General features: G+C 42.8%; 1 protein-coding gene across 5 annotated transcripts in view; it reads right to left on the reverse strand.

The window, feature by feature from the left end:
• The window catches only part of tle2a (TLE family member 2, transcriptional corepressor a), a 50,240-nt gene that overhangs the window by 8,348 nt on the left and 22,533 nt on the right, over positions 1-19,359 (reverse strand). For 3 of the 5 annotated variants that reach the window (XM_044362389.1, XM_044362388.1, XM_044362392.1), the window contains exons 3-13: positions 12,618-12,681; positions 9,305-9,349; positions 6,511-6,573; positions 5,992-6,096; positions 5,301-5,514; positions 4,869-4,885; positions 3,852-3,947; positions 3,115-3,159; positions 1,803-1,964; positions 1,235-1,361; positions 23-222 (exon numbers count right to left, since the gene is read on the reverse strand). In XM_044362389.1, coding sequence (XP_044218324.1) covers positions 23-222; positions 1,235-1,361; positions 1,803-1,964; positions 3,115-3,159; positions 3,852-3,947; positions 4,869-4,885; positions 5,301-5,514; positions 5,992-6,096; positions 6,511-6,573; positions 9,305-9,349; positions 12,618-12,681 — 1,138 coding nt within the window. The remainder of the gene's footprint in view (positions 1-22; positions 223-1,234; positions 1,362-1,802; positions 1,965-3,114; positions 3,160-3,851; positions 3,948-4,868; positions 4,886-5,300; positions 5,515-5,991; positions 6,097-6,510; positions 6,574-9,304; positions 9,350-12,617; positions 12,682-19,359) is intronic. The other 2 variants (XM_044362391.1, XM_044362390.1) reach the window with 2 other exon arrangements.

Here is a 19,359-nt window from a genome sequence, read left to right on the forward strand (position 1 = left end):
ATCTGTGGAGCGTCTAGCTCACCACAGGGGACCGTCCGTAGCCTGCGGCAGCTGCTGCCGCTGCTGCTGCTGCAGCTCCATTCATCTGGGGGGAGACCAAGTGGAGGCCGGCTCCGTAGCCTGCCGCCCCGGGCAAGTCCCCGTTCACCCCTGGAGGGGGCAGGCCAAAAGCCCCCGGAGGGTATGCACCCTGCACCGCCAGGGGGTTCCTCAGACCCAGAGCTGGAGGAAGGAAAACAGAAGGAGGAAGAGACCAGAGAGAGTTAATTTGTTGTGAATTATCTAGTTGAGCAAACTATTGATCGAGAGAAAGAAAACTGTATGTCAGTCATCCACAGAGCTTTATCTATCACTTTAGCAAAGGCTAGAATAAGCTTCTCATTTTATTGAGGTGACTCTGCAGAGCCTTTCAGTGTGTGAGACAGCTGTGACTGACAGGCTGTGAACAAGCTGCCGCCTGCAACAAAAGGCAGGACAACGCTGCTGAGTGCAGCACTAGACCACTACTGACCCCTGCTGGCCACCACGCCTTCCTGCAGTGAGACACTGTGTGTATTTGTGTGTGTGTGTGTGTGCTCGCTCATTAATGTCTCATATATCCAATATCTGTGCATGTAGGTGCATCTATGAGCGCTTTGAACACAGTGTGTGTGTGTGTGTGTGTGTGAGAAAGCGGCACGGGGGTTTACAGGTGATGTGAGGAAATAAAAAAAAGAGAGAAAGAGATACACTGGAATAGATGGACGCTCATTATGAAGCAGCTCACAGTCACAGTCCATCACCTCTCCTAATCTTTCCATTTAAAAAGTGAAGCGCGCTGAATATTTTTGCCCACAGCTGCTTATTAAGTCCAGATGGTGGTCGGTGGTGGGGAGCTGGCTGACACCCATACCAACTACCGCGGCTCGATGTTGATAGAATCACTACATGTAACAAAGCCAGTGCACGCTAAAAAAACCCCATCTCTGCAAATGCTGAATGAGATTTCTAATTGATCCCCTGTGTGTAGTGAAAGCTTGTGTCCCTGAATGGAGGGCTGCAGACATTTATCTTTTCAGTCTCATGAGCAACATGCCAAGAAAAAAAAAAAAAAAGAAAATTATTTTTCCAACACATTCCAATTCAGACTTCAACTTCAGAGATCAATGTTTCCTTTTAACAATAACATACATGCAAGTTCCTTCAGATGATGTGCACCAGAGGAAAAAAATGCAAGCTTGTGGTCCGCTCTTACCTAGGGGGTCCACGCCAGGTTTTCCGGAGACGGGTCGGAACTGTGGGGGTCCGCTGGGTCCGGGGGTGTTTGACTCTTGAGACATGGGGGTACCTGGCTTCATACCTGGAGTACTGGACTTCTCCCTCTGGAGGGAAGGTGAAGAAAGAAAGAATTATTACAAAATAAAAAAGGAAAAGGAAATACATTTAGAAGGAAGAGAGAAATAAACAGAAAGTAGATCTAGATAAATCACACAAACAAGAAGAGAATGACAGTGAGGATGACTGAAGGCAGATGGGACTCGAGGAGCGCTGTGGGATGTCAACAGCCCAGACTGAATGTGTGTGGGATGTTGAATATACAGCATAATAACTCCGAGACCAACTATTGACCTTGAACAAAACAGCAGAGTGTGCTGACAGCACAGAAACGCTGATGTCCTATACTCCAACATACCATGTGTGTCTGAACATTTACAGCTAGGTCAAATATTTGTCTTTTGCAGTCTATGTGTGGGGAAAGTGAATTGAATGGGTAAATGCATACTGTGTTAATACAGATGTCTAAGTGTGTATGTGTGTGGTACCTGAGGGGGCTCCTTGCCGCGAGAAGGGGAGGCAGCGCTGCTGGAGGAAGCCAAGGAGGTGGGGCTGGCCTGCGGGGGGCCATCCTTACGGGACGGGGGCATCTTGTCCAAACCGTTCTCCCTGGACGAGTAGGACTGCACACTGCGGGGGGACGACGGGTCCTGGATTCAAAACACAGCTTTATTAACACAGGATCCTTTGGCAATCAACCAGTGTGTCCCGTTTTCTTCTTCTGTTTATTTGTGTTTGATTTTCTGTAGGTGGCACTCTTTTCTTAGTTTGTTCAACCACGGGGCCTCATGCCAACTATACAGCTCTTCCTCTATTGATTCCAAACTAACTGCAATGAACATAAAAGAAATCAATTCCTGGCACCAGAGGAGTTTTCACAACAAAATTCACCAAACACAGCACAAGTAAAGTCACTTTTATTATATGCACACAGGACACTTACATTATTCATGTCAAAGTTTTACAATTTTTCACGTCTGTCCTAAAACAACAGTCAGGTGCCCAAGTGAAAACTGACATGTTTTTCTTGCTGTAATCATTTCTCCTGTTCATACTGACCATTAAGAGATTCCTTCATAATTCACCTTCAATGTAAGTGATGGGGGACAAAATCCACAGTCCTCCTTCCACACAAAAGTGTATTTAAAAGTTTATTTGAATCTGATATAAAGCTTCAGCTGTCCAAAAGAGTAAAATCAAGCCAATATCTTAAAAAGTTACTGTCTTTTTAGTGCATAATTCCATCTGTTTGTTACTATACATCCAACGCAGCTCCCTCGAGACACAAAGAGGAATTTATTTTACTATAAAACTACCTGTGGAAAATATCCACTTCATTTGACAAACTCAGACAGCTGAAGCTTCATATTATCTTCAGATAAACTTTTTACATTTTTGCTCAAAACGAGGGCTGTGGATTATGTGCCCTATTCACTTACACTGTAAGCGCATTTGGAGGGAATCTTCTAACAGTCAGTATGAGCAGAACGAATCATTACAGCGAGCAAAACCGGTTTCAATAATCATTTGGGCTCCTGACTGTTGTTTTAAGACAGACTTGAAAGACTGTGAACCTGTCCTCTAATATTTTTGGTTGACTGTACTTTCCGACCTCATTGCAGTCAAGTATGCGCACATGTGCTTTATGATTGTATGTTGGTGAATGGGTTGCAGGCCGAGGTGGGAGGAGGACAGGAGGGTATTGTTATTATTATTCAGATGGTCCTGCTGTGTTTACATGATGTATGCAGATGAAAGCTGTGAAGTGAGGCCAACAGAGGCCGGCGGCCGCCTACTAACCTCATCCACCACCAAATTATCATCACTCTTATCCGCATCGCTGCCCTGTGAGAGAAGAGAAAGTGAGATTAGATATGGTGCACCGCTGTACGATGTATGTAGATCACATGTAGAAATATACAACAAACACTTGAACCAGAAGTGTGTGTGTGTGTGTGTGTGTGTGTGCGTAAGGCTGCTATTTTGCAAAGGTAGACATCTGAATGAATGAATGAATGAATGAATACATATTTTCTATATATAATTTATTAAAATGAAAAAAATAGAGGATATTAAGTATTCTATCTTTATATTTCATTGTCTGCTATGGTTGGAATTTTGGTTAATTTAGATATTCTAGATTTTTTGCATGCATTGCTCTTTTTTTTTCTTTTTTTTTTTACATTTCAGGTCTTCTTGAACAAAGCGATTATTCTGAACTTGATAATAAAATATGCATTAACCATAATACCCACAACTCATTTATCTCCTTCTAAAAATAATCCCATACAATACTTAATTTATCTGCCCTTCCACAATGACTCCAATAGATAAATGCCACTTTTTAGTACAGTAATGACAGCAGGGAGCGTGAATATTTCAATTTGTGTCTAAAAAGAGAGCAGGTCTCCAAAGTCCGCTTGCCTGCTACTATACAGACACCAGTGGTCTAATCTGATGAGGACTGGCACTGGGGTTGGGGGGAAACTTCCCTTCAGTTGCTTAAACATTTAACAGTGTTATGAAAGCATCCTCACATAGTCTGTCATGAACTCCTTCTCGTCAGCTTTCCTCTTCTTGCCATTGCTGAGGTAGTCTGCTGCACGACCCTTATCCCCATTGGACAGAGAGCTCTGCAGAGAGGGAGGAGAGGGGGAGATTGAAAGGAAAAAAAAAAGAGAGAGAGAGAGAGAGAGAGAGAGAGAGAACGAGGCAAAGAGTAAAAGGGGAGGTGGAGGAGGAAGGAAGGAGAGAGGAGTGAAGAAAAGGGAGTGAGGGCAGAGAGGAAGGAAGAGGGTGATAATGAGGTGAGAGGGACTGCATAAATCATGTCAGACTCATAAGCTGCAGAGATGAATGTGAAAGAATATCAGCCTGCATCGATCGTCCAGCTCACTGTAGGAGTGAGAGGAAGAGAGAGAAGGCTTTAAGTTTTCTTTAAAGCAGCAAAAAGGATTGTGGAGCAGTTTCAGCGTGCTTTGGCACTGATGCACATTTTTTTTTAAAACCAGTTTTGTCACAATTTTAGCATTTTATGTCGACAACTAAATCGTAAATCACCCGCGGTCCAGCATCAGTGATTAATCTTGCTGTCTAACAGCCAAAGAAAGCCAAATTTAAGCCAATAAGATGTTTTTAATGCAAGCATGAATAGAAATTTGAAAACAAAAGCAGAGGGTCAAACTTGATAAAACCTGCCTACTTTTAACTAACCACAGCTGACTAAAGTTTTGAAAGAATCAATGAACATGTATGACAGGACAACACAAAGTTGCACCTTAATAACATGTCAGCTGTGTTTAAGAAAAGCACATGCAGTGGGGAAAAAAACATGTTGTAAATAATTCTACAAGTGGACAAGCAGTGCAAATCAGAAAAAAAGGACTAGAAACTGAATTGACATTAATTATATTATCATTATTTTTTTTACTTTTTTTTTGGGCAAGGATTTCCTGCTCATGTTCGACACTAAATTTTGAAATGTATGAAATTAAAGAAATGACTCCCAGCATGTATGTATGTATGAAAATGAATACAGTGTAATTTTTACTCACTGGTCCTGCTTCACGATCTGTTTCCAAGCAGAAGCACCCAACACATCGAGATACCGGGCCACAGGACAGCGAAGGCAGATAAGGACACACACACGCACGCACACACACACACACACACACACACACAAATGAAACAGAATCCCATCACTTTACATCACTCTACAGTTGATGACTCAGTGGAAAAATATCCCTGAGGAGTGTTATTATCAGCAACACTCCTGTGCCCTGCCAAAAACCCAAAAGCAAAGCCAATCATCAGAATCCATCGAGCCAAGCTCTGGTGTTTACTCTACTCCCACCTCAGCTTGACGCTTCCATCTCCAAGAATCAAATCCAGTTCTTGTCCCGGCCCTAAACTCATCTAGAGTTTTACACTTTTTGCTCTGAGGACCAAAATAAGCAAACATGCACCATTTTAAAGTGTTCCTGTACCTCTGTGGTGTTCTGCAGCAGCAGCGGCGGCTGCTGCTGCCTCTAGGTGCGCTCTCTCATCCTTGGCAGCCAGCTGAGCCCCCAAAGCGCCGGAGAGGGCCAGCAGGCCGGACCCTCCGCCAAGTGCCAGGCCGGGGTGGGGCAGTCCTGATGGGTGTGGGCCCACTGGCAAACCCTGGGCATGCTGGGAGAGGTGCTGGGCCTGAAGCTGCTGCTGTAGAGAGGAAGAACAGAAGAGGAAAAAGAGCAAGGAGACAGAAGAAAGAGAGATTTGGGTGACTTACAAGCACTATAGGAAGTGGCTTAACAGGAAGAGATCAAGAGGAGAAAAGAAGGAGGGAAAGAAAGGGATCTGAGTGCTGCGATTGTGCACGAGAGGAGAAATGCAGAGGTCAGGGCAGTGGCTCTTAAAGAGGGGTAGGTCTGCAGCCAGATCAGCGTAATGGGAGGTAAAGCTACAAATATGGAGAGCTAAGATATTGTTGGGACATTTGTTAAGGCCCATAATTTAAAGCTTGAAGTTTTGGGGCTATTCAGGTGTCTAGTAAGGACACTTGAATAAAAAAGAAAAAAAATCCATTCTTTAAATATTAATAAAATAAAATCTATGTATTTTAGAGTGGGCTAAAGGATACCTCAAAAAGAAAAGAAAAGGAGGAAAAATAAAAATATGGGAGGATAAGGTACACACGCTATGAGGCAGAGGGGGGAGCCCACGTACCCCTATCGAAGCATTTAACTCCCCCATGGTCACCTGTTTGGCGCGCTCCATAGCCTGGACCACCTGCTGTTGATGCTGTGGAACAAACCAAGAGGTCAGTGAGGGCAGGTTCATACAGACTCATATTTATACTTTGGTTTAAAACTCTATTTCTGTAAACTGAATTAATATTAATTACGTGCAACATTTCTTAATAAGTATAAAAAAATAATTATACTTTCACAAACAGCATATTTGAAATACTGATCTTTTTTTTGCTCTGGGAATCATGTGAATGCATCGTTTGGCCATCGAGGAAAATGAATGTGCTTTGAAGTTCTGTCCATCTGCAGCTGTGTGTGTGTGTGTATGTGTGTGCGTGAGTTATTGCTTATTTTGTGTATGCATGTGCACACCTTCTGTGTCAGCTGCTGTAGGACAGGAGACAGAAAGGCATGCATGTAGTACAGAATGTGCATGTGTGTGTTTGTGTGTGTTTGTGTGTCCCACCTCCTGTGACAGGAATGGGATGAGCTGAGCACAGATCACGTTCAACCGTTTGGCAATCTCCGTCTGAAAGAAGAAAAAAAAAAAAAAAAAAAAAGATACTGTCACTTTGATGAATAAACACACACACGCACACACACACACGCATGCACAGAGAAATACTTGCAGAGCCAAGATTGAGCATGAACAAAAAGAAAACACACACACTCATAAAAAGGTTACACACACACACACACACACACACACACACACACACACACACACACACACACACACACACACACACACACACACACACACACACACACACACACACACACACACACACACACAGAGCGTGGCTGTGGCCTGCTTCTCCCAGGGCCAGTGTGGTAAATATTTCAGCTGCTTACATCTGGTCCATGCATATGGAAACTCTGCCAGGGAGTTTGGCTAAAATATTCATGGACAGCATCTGCTGTGGCCACAGTCAGCCCACACAGAGAGAGAGAGAGAGAGAGAGTGTGTGTGTGTGTGTGTGTGTGTGTGTGTGTGTGTGTGTGTGTGTGTGTGTGTGTGGCTCTCTCATAGGCTACTTTTGGGGACAAATTTCAGACTTAAGATCAATTGGACGGCATGTCCTACTGGGGACAAAAACCCAATTGGTAAAATGCTGATTTTTGGGTCAGTGGTTAAGGTTACAGTTAGGTTAAGCTTAGGTTAGGGTTACTGTTAGGCAAGTAGTGGTTAAGGTTAAAGTCTCCAGGAAATGAATGTAAGTCTATGTAACGTCCCCATAAGTGAGCAAGGACAACGTGTGTGTGTGTGTGTGTGCGTGTGTTTCTGATGTGTCCTTGCGTGTCTGTCCGTGTGTGTGTTTGCATTCTGCATGCTCGGGTGTTGTGTGTGTTTCCTGCTGGGGGTCAGTGATTCTTGCTGTGGGTGTGTGTCTGTCTCGATCTGCTCTACTACACAGCCAACAGCCAACTCTTCCTCCCTCCCTCCCTCCCTCCCTCCCTCCCTCCCTCCCTCCCCTCTTCATCATCTCTCTTTCCATCCCTCTCTCCTCCTCTTCATCTTTCTTTCCATCTCACTCCATTTATCGCTCTTTCCATTTCTCCCTTCCCTCTATTAGTGCAGTAATCAGTGTTACACGCTCTGACATGTGATGTCTAACGCACACACACACACACACAAACACACACACACACACACAAACACACACACACACACACACACACGTTTAGCGGCAGGCTCAACAAGGCCGTTAGGGCCAGTAATGATATGCATGCAGAGATCATGACAACATCATTATGGCTGCAGGCTGTTTGTCTTGTTGACAGCTAGACTTTGCTGTGTGTGTGCGCGTGCTCACATGTGTGAGAATTCATGAGCGCGTGTGTGTGTGTGTGTGCGTGTTTGTATACACACACACACACACACTTCCCCACCCCATTCTCTCTCTTAAGTGATTTATTGATGCCGGACTGAACTTCCACCACCTCCTTTTTCTCGTTCTTCCTCTCTCATGCACTCTTTCTCTCTCTCTCTCTCATTCCTCTTGCTTGCCCACATCCCTCCCTCCCTCCCTCCCTCCCTCCACTCTCCATTTTTCAGCCAGGCAGCGTGCTCCCCCTCCTCCCCTCCCTCTTTCCTTCCATCCTCTGAATCCATCACCCCCACCCCAAGGGAGACAATGATTTCTTGTTAGAGAACTCCAACTACTAAATGACATCTTCAGGAGAGAGAGACAGACAGAGAGAGGGAGAGAGAGAGAGAGGGAGAGAACATGAGCAATCGAGAGAAAAGAGGATAAAGAGAGGAGGACAAAATGGGAGAGGGGAAATGAAATGAAGAGGCAGAGGAAGGAGAGGAGGAAAAGGGCAGATTGGGTTGAGGAAATGACAGACAATGAACCAAGAATGTGGGAGGGAGAGGAGAAATTGACAGAAAGAAGAAACAGAAGGAAGGCGGGGGAGGAAAATCGAGATTGGGGGATGTGGATGTGGTGGTGGTGGTGGGGGGTGGGTGTTGAGTGGCAGTGACACGTCAAAAGCGGAGCGACTGAGATGGTGAAATGAACAGAAAGAAGAAAGAAAAAGAAAGACAGAAAGAAAGAAGACGGCAAGAAGGCAGTGACCTGATTTAAAGTGAAATTCAGCATGGACTGTATGTCTGTAAGGAGACAGAGGTGGAGGGAGGGTGTACAAAAAAAAAAAAAGAGATATATAGAGAGAAAGAGAAATCAATGGAAAGAAAGGGGGACGGAGACAGTGAATGTGAAGAAATGGAGATTAAGAGAGAGAAGCGTTAAAAAAGACAAAGTAAGACAGCAATTGAAGGGAAAAGGAGAAAAGAGGGATAGGGGGCAGAGAAGCAGGGCAGGAGTGGGAGGGATGGATGGATAAATGGAGGGATGGAGCGGTAACAGACAGGGATTTATGACGGGTGAGAGGAGAGGCTGTTCTGGGAGCTCGGGGAAGGGCAGAGTATTCTCATCTGTGTGTCTGTGGTGGAGAAATGAATTCTGTTTGTGGATCCTATTAACGCCCCCACAGCATAACGCCCCTATATAGGTCCATCAGAGAGAGGATTGACATTACAGTGGTAGAGTGAAAGAGAAAGAGAGAGAGAGAGAGAGAAAGAGAGAGACTGAATGGGGCAAAAGAAAGGAGGCAGAGATAATAATGCAAGAGAATAATGCAAAGCTTTAGGAGGCAGGAGTGCTGAGAGAGGGGGCGAGAGACAATATGAAATGAATGAAAATACACAGAGAGAGAGAGAGAGAGAGAGAGAGAGAGGGCTCAAGTTCACTCACCTGTTTGTGCATTTCAATGTTAAGGCCGTAGGACATCTCATAATACTGAAACACAGAGAACATCAGTTAATATACATGATGGTACACAAACAAATATATGAGACTGACAGCCAGTCAGCTTTAAAGTGTGCAGTAGGTGAAGCTAGAAGGCTTTATTTAATAATAATCTGAATATTTCCTGTGTAAAGTAGGAATATGAATATCTACAAACTTGCACATTGTAAAAGACTGAATAATAACTGGCTGGTTATGCATTATTAATCCTAACTCAATAAATACTGTACATAAAACACACCTTATTACAACTTCTGCAATCATTTCCTTACAAAATAGGAAATTTTAAGTTGAATCATCAGACCTGATGAGTCTCAAAATGACATATTGAATTTGCTACACATTATTCTTCATCTGCTATAACTGTTGGAGTCATTTGTATCCCAAAAGCTTAAACTGATGAAGTTAAACTGTCGAGTTTGTTTCATCTGCACAAATATAAAAATCAGAAGTGATACAAATGACAACATAATTGTCTTTTGCTGAACACATAAAAAGTTTGAGACTAGAACCGATGACAAATTTGTTGACTTCAAATATCCCTGCCATTACTTGCAAGTTAAGTCATATTTACATAAACTGGTAACTTGTTTTTACAAGAAAATTCAATTTAAAAAAAAAAAAAAAAAAACTCCAAAAGAAAAATTTTTGTTTCAGACGATGCCAGCCCGAGCATGTGCACTCTGAAGTTTCCATTTGTCCCTAAAAGCACATTGCCACTAATTCCACCTTGACTCTGCTGAAAGTCAATGACACAAAAAATGACCCTGAGGCGAGATTCGGAAGCCAAAATCCAGTAGCGAGGCGGGGAAATTGTCGCTTGGCAGAAGAAGGTGACAGACTATTGCAATAATCATGTCTAATGTGAGCTATTTGACCCTGGCTTTTATCCGAAAGTACAAGGAGCTGTGAGGAAACGCAGGAGGAGATGAATGCCATAGAAAGAGACAGGTGAGGGTCTCTCTCTTCCGCTCTGTCTCTCTCTAACTTCAGAGGTGGACGAAAAGGAAAGCATTTTAAAGTCAGATGCCTCGAAAAGTGACAGCCTGACATTTGCTTTTCAGCGTGGCTGGTTGTGGAGAGAGGAGATTGGCAGTTGGGCAGCCAGAACATCCTGGCAGGATGAGAGAGAAGATGGCAGGGGTCCTCTCTCTCTAGACATCTTTCCTGGCAGTTAGCATGCATGTGTGTGTGTGTGTGTGTGTGTGTGTGTGTGTGTGTGTGTGTGTGTGTGTGTGTGTGTGTGTGTTTGTAGCACAAGTGCAACTGTGTGTGTGTGTGTGTGTATCTATGTGCGTGTTTTCGGTACGTGTGCTCCTCTCTCTGTGTATGTTTGTCTGTGTGCCTCCATAAAAGACGCCTTTCCTGGCAGCTGGCAGCTCTGCTTGGCAGTTGGTGTGCCAAGTTTCGCCTGTTGCTTAGCAACATCCAAACTCCCCCAAATCATCAGCCAGGAAAGGAGACCTGGCCTGTGCTCAATGCCAGCTACCCCCCTCCCCGTCACTAAAACTTCAATCCCCCCACAAGTCCCCACTCTGTGCCAAGATTGCCACATAGCTCTTTTTTTGGCACAGTGGGATCTGGGCAGCCTACACTCAGTCAGCTGTGGTTGTGTGTGGCTCTGATCACAGGTAAATCAAGGCTGGAGGTTTGCAGGCTTAAAACAAAAGAAAGACACAGAGTTTTAGCCTTTCCTTTACCCAGACAAAAGATCTGCTGATCACGTATCCTTTACAATCACACTGCCCCAAATATTCACAGAGCGCTGCCTCGGAATGGCACGACTTTAGATGAACAGAGTTATCTGCTGAGAAGAAAGGTGAGCATGCTTCATTTGTTTCTCTGCCCAGATTCTCAGAAATCATTCTCGGATTCAAACCATAAACCATGTGGTCACATGCTTAGTTCTGTGACTTCTGTCCTCAGCGATGAGATGCAAAAACTTCAAACTTTGAGGAATACCTACTGATAGTGAGCGAATGAAGCAGCAGGATCAGAGAACACAGCATGTGATCACACAAACCACTAACTGAGCAGAGTGGGAGGAGATAACAACCAGTGACACAGTAATAAAATAAGAAGAAGTCAGCGTTGGTCACTGGGTAGGATACAGAGCTGCTACCAGCGACAACTTTGATCATCAATTAATCTACAATGTGTTATAGAATAATGAAAAAATACCATCAGAACTTCCCGAGATAACATTAAAATTTCTTGTTTTGTACAACCAACAGTCTAACTCGTCCATCATAAAATAACAAAATTTACATTCAAGAAGCTGAAACAAGTACATTTTTTGGCTTTTTGGCTTAACTGTTGCAGTTTTTTGGTCATTCAACTAATCAATACATTGACTAATGGTATCAGCTCTGGTAGAGTTCTGCAACAACTCTGCCAGGGTTCAAGATTTGATTCCTACTGGGCTCAATTAAACATATATTTAATCATTATTCTAGGCATCAAAACTACATCAGATTCTTCACTTTTTGACATTAACAACCAGCAATATAACTCACATACTGAATCATATACATTTAAATAAAGTATTAAACTCTTTCTTTTATATTTCATTTTTAAATGATCTGTTTAGGCTTGAATTAATATCAGACAGACCCATATAGTTAGGCATTATTTCAAAACGTAACACTACTCAGTTTTGGTACCAAACCCAAAATTATGCATTTTTTTAAACCTACTTTTAGAACTATAAACAGATTTTTCAATAAACCATTTTTTCTGTTTAACAAAAGAAACAAAGATCTCATATGTTAAATGTTCTCTGAACATAAGCAGCCACACAAGAACTTGAATGAAACAGTCAATATTTTCATTCAAAAACAATGTGGTCAAAGAATAAAAATAAAATAAATAATAAAAGATGATAAACAGCTCTGGACGGACGTGGACACACAGCGCAGGAGTACATATCTCTGACACGAAAAGAAACACTTGCAAACACAGGCATAAGATTGCACACCCGTGTAAATGCTGTTTATTCATAAGCTCTATAATGTGTGTGTATGGTAATGTGTGTGTGTGTGTGTGGTCTTGTGTGTGGTTTTTGGTGGGTGTTGTTTGGCAGCTGTTAACAGATGAAAGGGATTCAGCGAACTTGGCAATGCACTTGCTGTGGGTGAATGCGGAGAGGCATGGGCTCTGTGTGTGTGTGTGTGTGTGTGTGTGTGTGTGTGTGTCTGTGTGTGTGTGTGTGTGTGTGTGTGTGTGTGTGTGTGTGTGTGTGTGTGTGTGTGTCTCTTACCATAACGTAGTGTCTCTGGATCTCAGTCTTCTCTGTGGCCAGTTTCTCACATTCCAGTTTCAAACTGCAACAGAGAGAAGAGTTTAAAACATTGTACTCCATATAAAAATACACCATGAATTAACAACATGACAACAAATTACTCACTCACTCACTCTCTTTCATCCTCTCTCTCTGCCTCTCTCACACTCAGTGGGGGAGGAGGGAACAGGGTGACTGGGGTGCTGACAGCCCATTATCACCTCAGAGCAGAGCAGAAATAGACAAAGTCACGCTTGGAGCCTGAAATCCAGCCAAGACTGCAGGCAGGCACATCCAAGGTGTCTCTCTCTTTCTCTCTCTCTCTCTCTCTCTCTCTGGACAATTTTCAATCTATCCATGTGTCCTCTCACTCCTCCTCATTTTGTTGCTTCCCCAATTATCAGCCAGCCCATCTGCCTGTCTAACCGATACCCCTTCTTTCACATTCAACAGTGCACTTTGGCAAGTTTCACTGAAGTCGAAGCATCTGCTTTAAGTGGGTCAAAAGTGCCGATTCTATCTGAAAATGTAAAAACTCTGCTTTATTCTGTTTAAACAATCACTCCTCTCTTTCTACGTTTAGATCCATGAGTCACACAGCTACCACCAGGCCTTGCATGGAGACTCTCTCTCTCTCTCTCTCTCTCTCACAAACACACACACACACATCTCTGAGATGATAGCAGCCAAACACCTCTCCCATGTGTCCTATATTTCTGTCTCTCCTCTGTGTCTGCCTGTCTCTCTACACACCCAAACCAGTCTCAGGCGTCCTCTAAAATTGGATAACGCCAATGGCTGGATTTGCACACACACACACATTTCCATCTCTAAATGTGTTTGTGTAACAGGTCAAAGCACACAAACACCTCCCTTGTTACCTCTGCAACTCTCTCTCCCTCTCTCTCTCTCTCTCTCTCTCTCTCACACACACAGAAATACACTCTGCCCTCCCTCCTACCCCTTCCCTCCCTCCCCAGAGAGGTAGTATATTTGGGCCCTCGGCATTTTATGCCGACTTGTTTGCGGGCGGCAGATATATTGATAGGGGGGCGGGGGGTGGGGGGGTTTGGGGTGGTGGTGGTGTGGTGAGAGGGTCGTTTGGCGGAGGAAAATTAGAATATGATTAATACCGCAACATTACCCCCAGCCGCAACAGGTAATAACGGCCCCATCCGCTCGCCTTCTCCAGCTCCGCGTGCACACACACACATAATTGACTCATTTATCATTGCCAGCCAGTTGAGGAGAAGAGGGACGAGGGAGGAGAGGAAGAGAAGCGGGATGGAGGGTGGGAAAGGGTGGTGGTGGTGGTGGTGGTGGAGGGAGAGTAGTGAGGATTAAACCCCCCTACCCACCCACCACCCTATAGATTTTATTACAGTGGAATTGCCTCTCGGCAGAAGTCACTCACAGCTGAGCTGAGGACTAATGCGACTGTCGTGCGTGTGTGTGTATGTGTGTGTGTCTGTGTATATGGCTGTGAGTGTGTTCATCATGACATAAACTTAGGATGAGCTTGGAGAAGCAGAGCCACGACCAGACACGCGTGCATGCACATACGTAAGTGAAGTAATGATAGGGACAGTTATCTATCTGTGCAAATATGAGTGTTTGGTGTGGAATTCCTGCATTTAAAATACATTTCTGTGATTCGGACTGTAACTTAAGATTTTCTTTAGCAATTAATCTGTTGATTCTTGTTTTTAACAACAATATAAAATGTTGAAAAATAGTGACAAAGCCCATAAAACTTTACTAGAGGGTGTGTGTGTGAAGTGCTTGCTTTTTTGTCCAACAAACATTCCCAAAACACCAAAGATTCAGTTTATACAAAGCAGAGAAAAGTAGCAAATCCTCACATTTGAGAACATTAAAAAGTTAAAATTAAAAACATTTGGGGCACCCTGGTGGCCTAGAGGTTTAAGGTGCCAACCATGAACAGCAGTTTCCCCTGTGTGAGTCCAGCTGGAGCTCTTGTTGCATGTTGTTCCCACCTGTCTCTTTCCCCTCATTTCCTGTTATCTCTCAAAAAATACATTAAAAAACAATTGTTGTCAATTATTTCTTGTAGATTGATCAGTTCATAGATTAATCATTTCCACTTGATGATTAATGACAACTTACGGTTCAAGGATGCATGCTTTCTAATACTATTAGATCTGTAGCTGAAACAGTTCATCGACTAATTGATTAGTTGATCAACAAAAAAACCCCAATCTGCAACAATTTTGATAATCGATAATCGTTTAAGTTCTTTATCAAGCAAAAATGCCTAAAAATGTGCCCGTTTTGACTTCTCCATTGTGATGATCTGCTGCTTCCCTCAGTCACATATCATTGGGTCCTGAACTATTTGAACAAAACAAAAATATTCCCTGATATTCCATAGACCAAACCTCAATCATTTCATCAAAACAATAACTTAGAGATTAATCAATAATGAAAATAATTGCTGGTTGCAGCCCTAATTCCAGCATGTCACATTCACAAAACACACAACACAAAACCACCTTGAAGCATATGAATGAAGTCAGCTATGCAGGTAAATACACTAAACATTGTCAAGAACCAAAAAAAAAAGGAAAGAAAAACCAGTGTCTATACCCATGAAATCTGCCCTCTGCACAATTGCATTACAAGGTTGCATAGCAAATGTGTACACAAGTACACACACTCACACACACACAGTGTGCAGACGGACACTTCTTGTGCTTACAGGGAAGACCCCAAGGTCGCACTCAGAAAGCAATAACCATTCCACACAAAATGGACTTCAAGGAATGAAATTACAGTGTGTGTGTGTGTGTGTGTGTGTGTATGTGTGCGCCATTATGTGACTGTAGGAGCATAAAAGAGTTGGGGGGGCGGGGGGGGGAGAAAATGAGGGAAAGAGGGGACGAGAGCGGTGAGCAGGAAGTGGGTATTTCATGTCGAAATGATTGCCTGTAATAATTAGTCTTTGGCTCAGCAGCATTTACTGAGAGAGAGGGAGGGAGGGAGGAAAGGTTTGGAGGATGGAGGGAAAGACACAGCAACACAGAGAGAAAACAAGATTGAGTGAGCCAGCATGAGCGAAGGAACGAGCAAGAAAAATGGAGATATGACTGTGTGTGTGTGTGTGTGTGTGTGTGTGTGTGTGTGTGTGTGTGTGCATGCGCGTGTGCCACGGTGGGCTCGGTTCCTCCAATCTTTCACTGGCGGTGACAGGAGATAAGATGATCAGCCGAATGCGCTACAAATCTGCAGCCTGCCAGCCTTCAGACAGCTCTGTCAGTGCTGCACTGCTAGTGAACGCACTCACACACACACACACACACACACACACACACACACATACACAAAAACACACAAACATACCACTCGGAGCATGGAAGCATTTAGAAGTGTGTGTGTGTGTGTGTGTGTGTGCGTGTGCGTGCATGTACACACTAACCTTGCATGTAGGTAGCCACAAAGAAACAAGCTACACATGCACGAGCACATACACCCACACATACACACAAGCCTGCTAAATAAAACAGGAATGAACACACACACACACACACACATATACACACACTCTCTCTCTCTCTCTCTAACAAGAACCTACAGACAGCGAAGCATCTAATTAAGATCCTGCACTTTGTAGAAATGTGCCGACTGCTTTTTTAGTCTCCATGTTTGAAACTGGCTACTGGGTATTGTAAAAATGTCAACTCCTTCCCTTCCACTGTTTGTTTTTCTTAATACTTTTACATTCGCTATTCCCTCATTGATTATCTTGCTAAAGGAACAAAAGACATTTTTCATATTTTTCTTTTCTATAAAAAAAAAAAAAGACTTGTCCATTGCTTTGTTTGAGAGTATTTTTAACTGTGTTCAGAGAGATAAAAATTTAAGTAAACACTGATTTTCTTTCAATGTGAGAAGGACGGAAGCATTTCTAAATGAGTTTATACCAGCTGATAAAAAATATTACGTCCTTTTTCTTGATGATGAAATATAATCAGCGACATAATTTTTTGATAGTCGAATTAAAGTGCGTTTTCTACAAGCGTTGGGCAAATAGGCATCCCACAAAGACAGTCAACTAAAAGGGAAATCTTAATCTCTTCTTTCCACAAGCCGGTTGTGTGTCTGCTAATAAACACATATACACTACAGTGTAAAGGAGATAAAGGTTTTATGAAACGGCACATGACCGCTCTGTTAAAACATTGTTATCTTATAATGCACATTTTATTGTGAGAACATTTCCTGCCATAACTGGACTGGGTATCAAACCTCAGAGTTAATATTAGTTGAGTTATCAGCTGATCGACACAAAATGCATCAGAAACAATTTTGATAATGTTTTTTTTTATCATTTTAGTTATTTATTTCTTTTTATCCTTTTATGATGGTTCACTGAATATTTTTGAGTTTTGGACAGTTGGTTTGACAAAACGAGCAATCTAAATGTGAACTTGGGTTTTGGGGAAAATGTGAATATTTTCCGACATCTTATAGATCAATATAGAGAAAATATTCAGAGACAATAAAGGGCAGATTAATTGTTAATAAAAATAATCATTAGTTACAATCCTGAGCCTGAGAGGTTTTCGAGAACTGACTGAAATGTGTCTGTGGCGCCGAAGACTGTCAAGTCCTGAAAGCTGTCCTTGACTTCTCAGTCATGCTGACTTCCATATTCATGTGTGTCAAGATTTGGTGCTTTTAGATTATTATTAAGGCAAAGTCTGTACTAAGACAAAATCAAACACTAATGAATCTGAGAAGTTCTTATTTTCTTAGATAAATATAAAAAATGTAGAAAAACATGTTTGTATTTCCCTAAGTAAGGTACTGAAAAACAGAATTGTTTGGCATCGTACCAAACCTGGATATTGTATCAACCCTGATGTCTAAAAGTTTCAAACAATAGCTAGGGCTGCAACTAATGCTTATTTCCATCATCAGATGATTATTTTCATGATTAACCAATTGAAATGCTGTTTGGTATTTATATCCCAGAGCCCATCTTCATGCTTGTTTTGTCTGACCAACCATTCAAAACCTAAAGATGTTCATTTTACAATGATGTAAAACAGAGAAAAGAAGCTGGAACCAGAGAATATTATTGCTCAATGTATAACTTCAATGATTCAGTTATCAAAACTGCTGTAGACTACATGTTTGCCAATTTAATAATCATTTAAACTATTGATTGTGACATGCTGCTATTAAGTCTGTTTTCACCATCAATTCAAAACTTGAACTGGCTGAAGAGTCCAGTGGCCGTCATACAGCAAACAGGCATCATAACTGACACAAGTACTAAACAAATATAGCTAGAGCTACCAGCCAGTAAAGAACACACACACACACACACACACACACACACACACACACACACACACTGATGGGAGACATGTAGTGACTGCACCCGTGTCGTGCCTTTACAGTGTCAAGACCATTTATCCCCCAGCCTCCAGGTATGTGACTGTTCGCTTTACATCTCATTAACTATTGATCAACCTTTCCTCTCCGCTCCACTGGAAAAAACCTTTAGCTTCTCTCACCGTCTCTCTCTCTCTCTTCAAACACACACTCTCACACACACACAAACATACACACCAGGGACCCACCCAACTCGCCTGTGTACTCTGTCATCATCTCTCAAGGGCGTGTACGAGAGCAAACACGCACACATCTATGCGCGCTCACACACACAAAACAAAGCTGGGATCTTGTCGCACAATAGCAGGCCAGCCGTCTCTCTGCTGCCAGACTCACTGTAAGGGCTGCTCTTTCATAAATGTTTCACACACACACACACACACACACACACACACACACACACACACACACACACACACACACAAGGAGAGGTTGTAACGTACAAACCAACCCACAAATAAATGCACACAAAACTAGAAACAAACCACAAACCCTCAACCCTCCCTAAAGCAAATATAATTTTATCATTTAGTGAGTGACAGACAGGCAGTTAAACAGAGGATTACTGACTATTTTATCCAATTATATCTGTATACACACAGCCTATCTGGATACATTTGGTGTAAAGATATAATCAATTCAGTCTGACACCATTACAGGTTAAACCCGTGATGGTAGTTAATCTGAATGTGTCAATACACGTCATTCTAACCAGCTTCACCACCTCATCCAGATCTGGGCGCGGTGCGGGTCACCGACGGATGATGGCGGACAGTCGTCGACCACAGAGCCTTCTACCGGTGTAACATTGTGATTTAAAAGCCGACCCCGTCCCCCTCCCCCCTCCCCCGTCCACACCGACACCGGGGCGCACCCTGCCACACACATACTACCACACACACAGACACCACCAATTTTGGTATGGCCAGCCCGGATCAAATCTGCATGCCACACAGTAAACTACACCAAGCGGAGATTGACATAAACCACAACACTGGAATTACAAAAAGACAAATGTTATAATTCCAGTGTCTCTGCTAGAACAGAGAAAAATATTGACTTATTTCTTGTTTATTACTTATTTAGCGACCAAGTTTGGCGCCGCCATAATGCACAGTGCCGCCGTCACTGATCGATATCCCAACAATATGTCAACAAATCTCAAGTATTGTTGACAAGAGTCAACAACAGTATTTTGTGTTTTCTGTTTACGGATCTTCTCTAGCTTGTTGTGCCACATATAAACAACCTCTTGACCTTGAAGTTCTTTACTATGTACAATGTAGTAAAAAGTCAAGAG

Source organism: Thunnus albacares, chromosome 9 (genome assembly GCF_914725855.1).
Source record: "Thunnus albacares chromosome 9, fThuAlb1.1, whole genome shotgun sequence".
Classification (NCBI taxonomy): Eukaryota; Metazoa; Chordata; class Actinopteri; order Scombriformes; family Scombridae; genus Thunnus; species Thunnus albacares.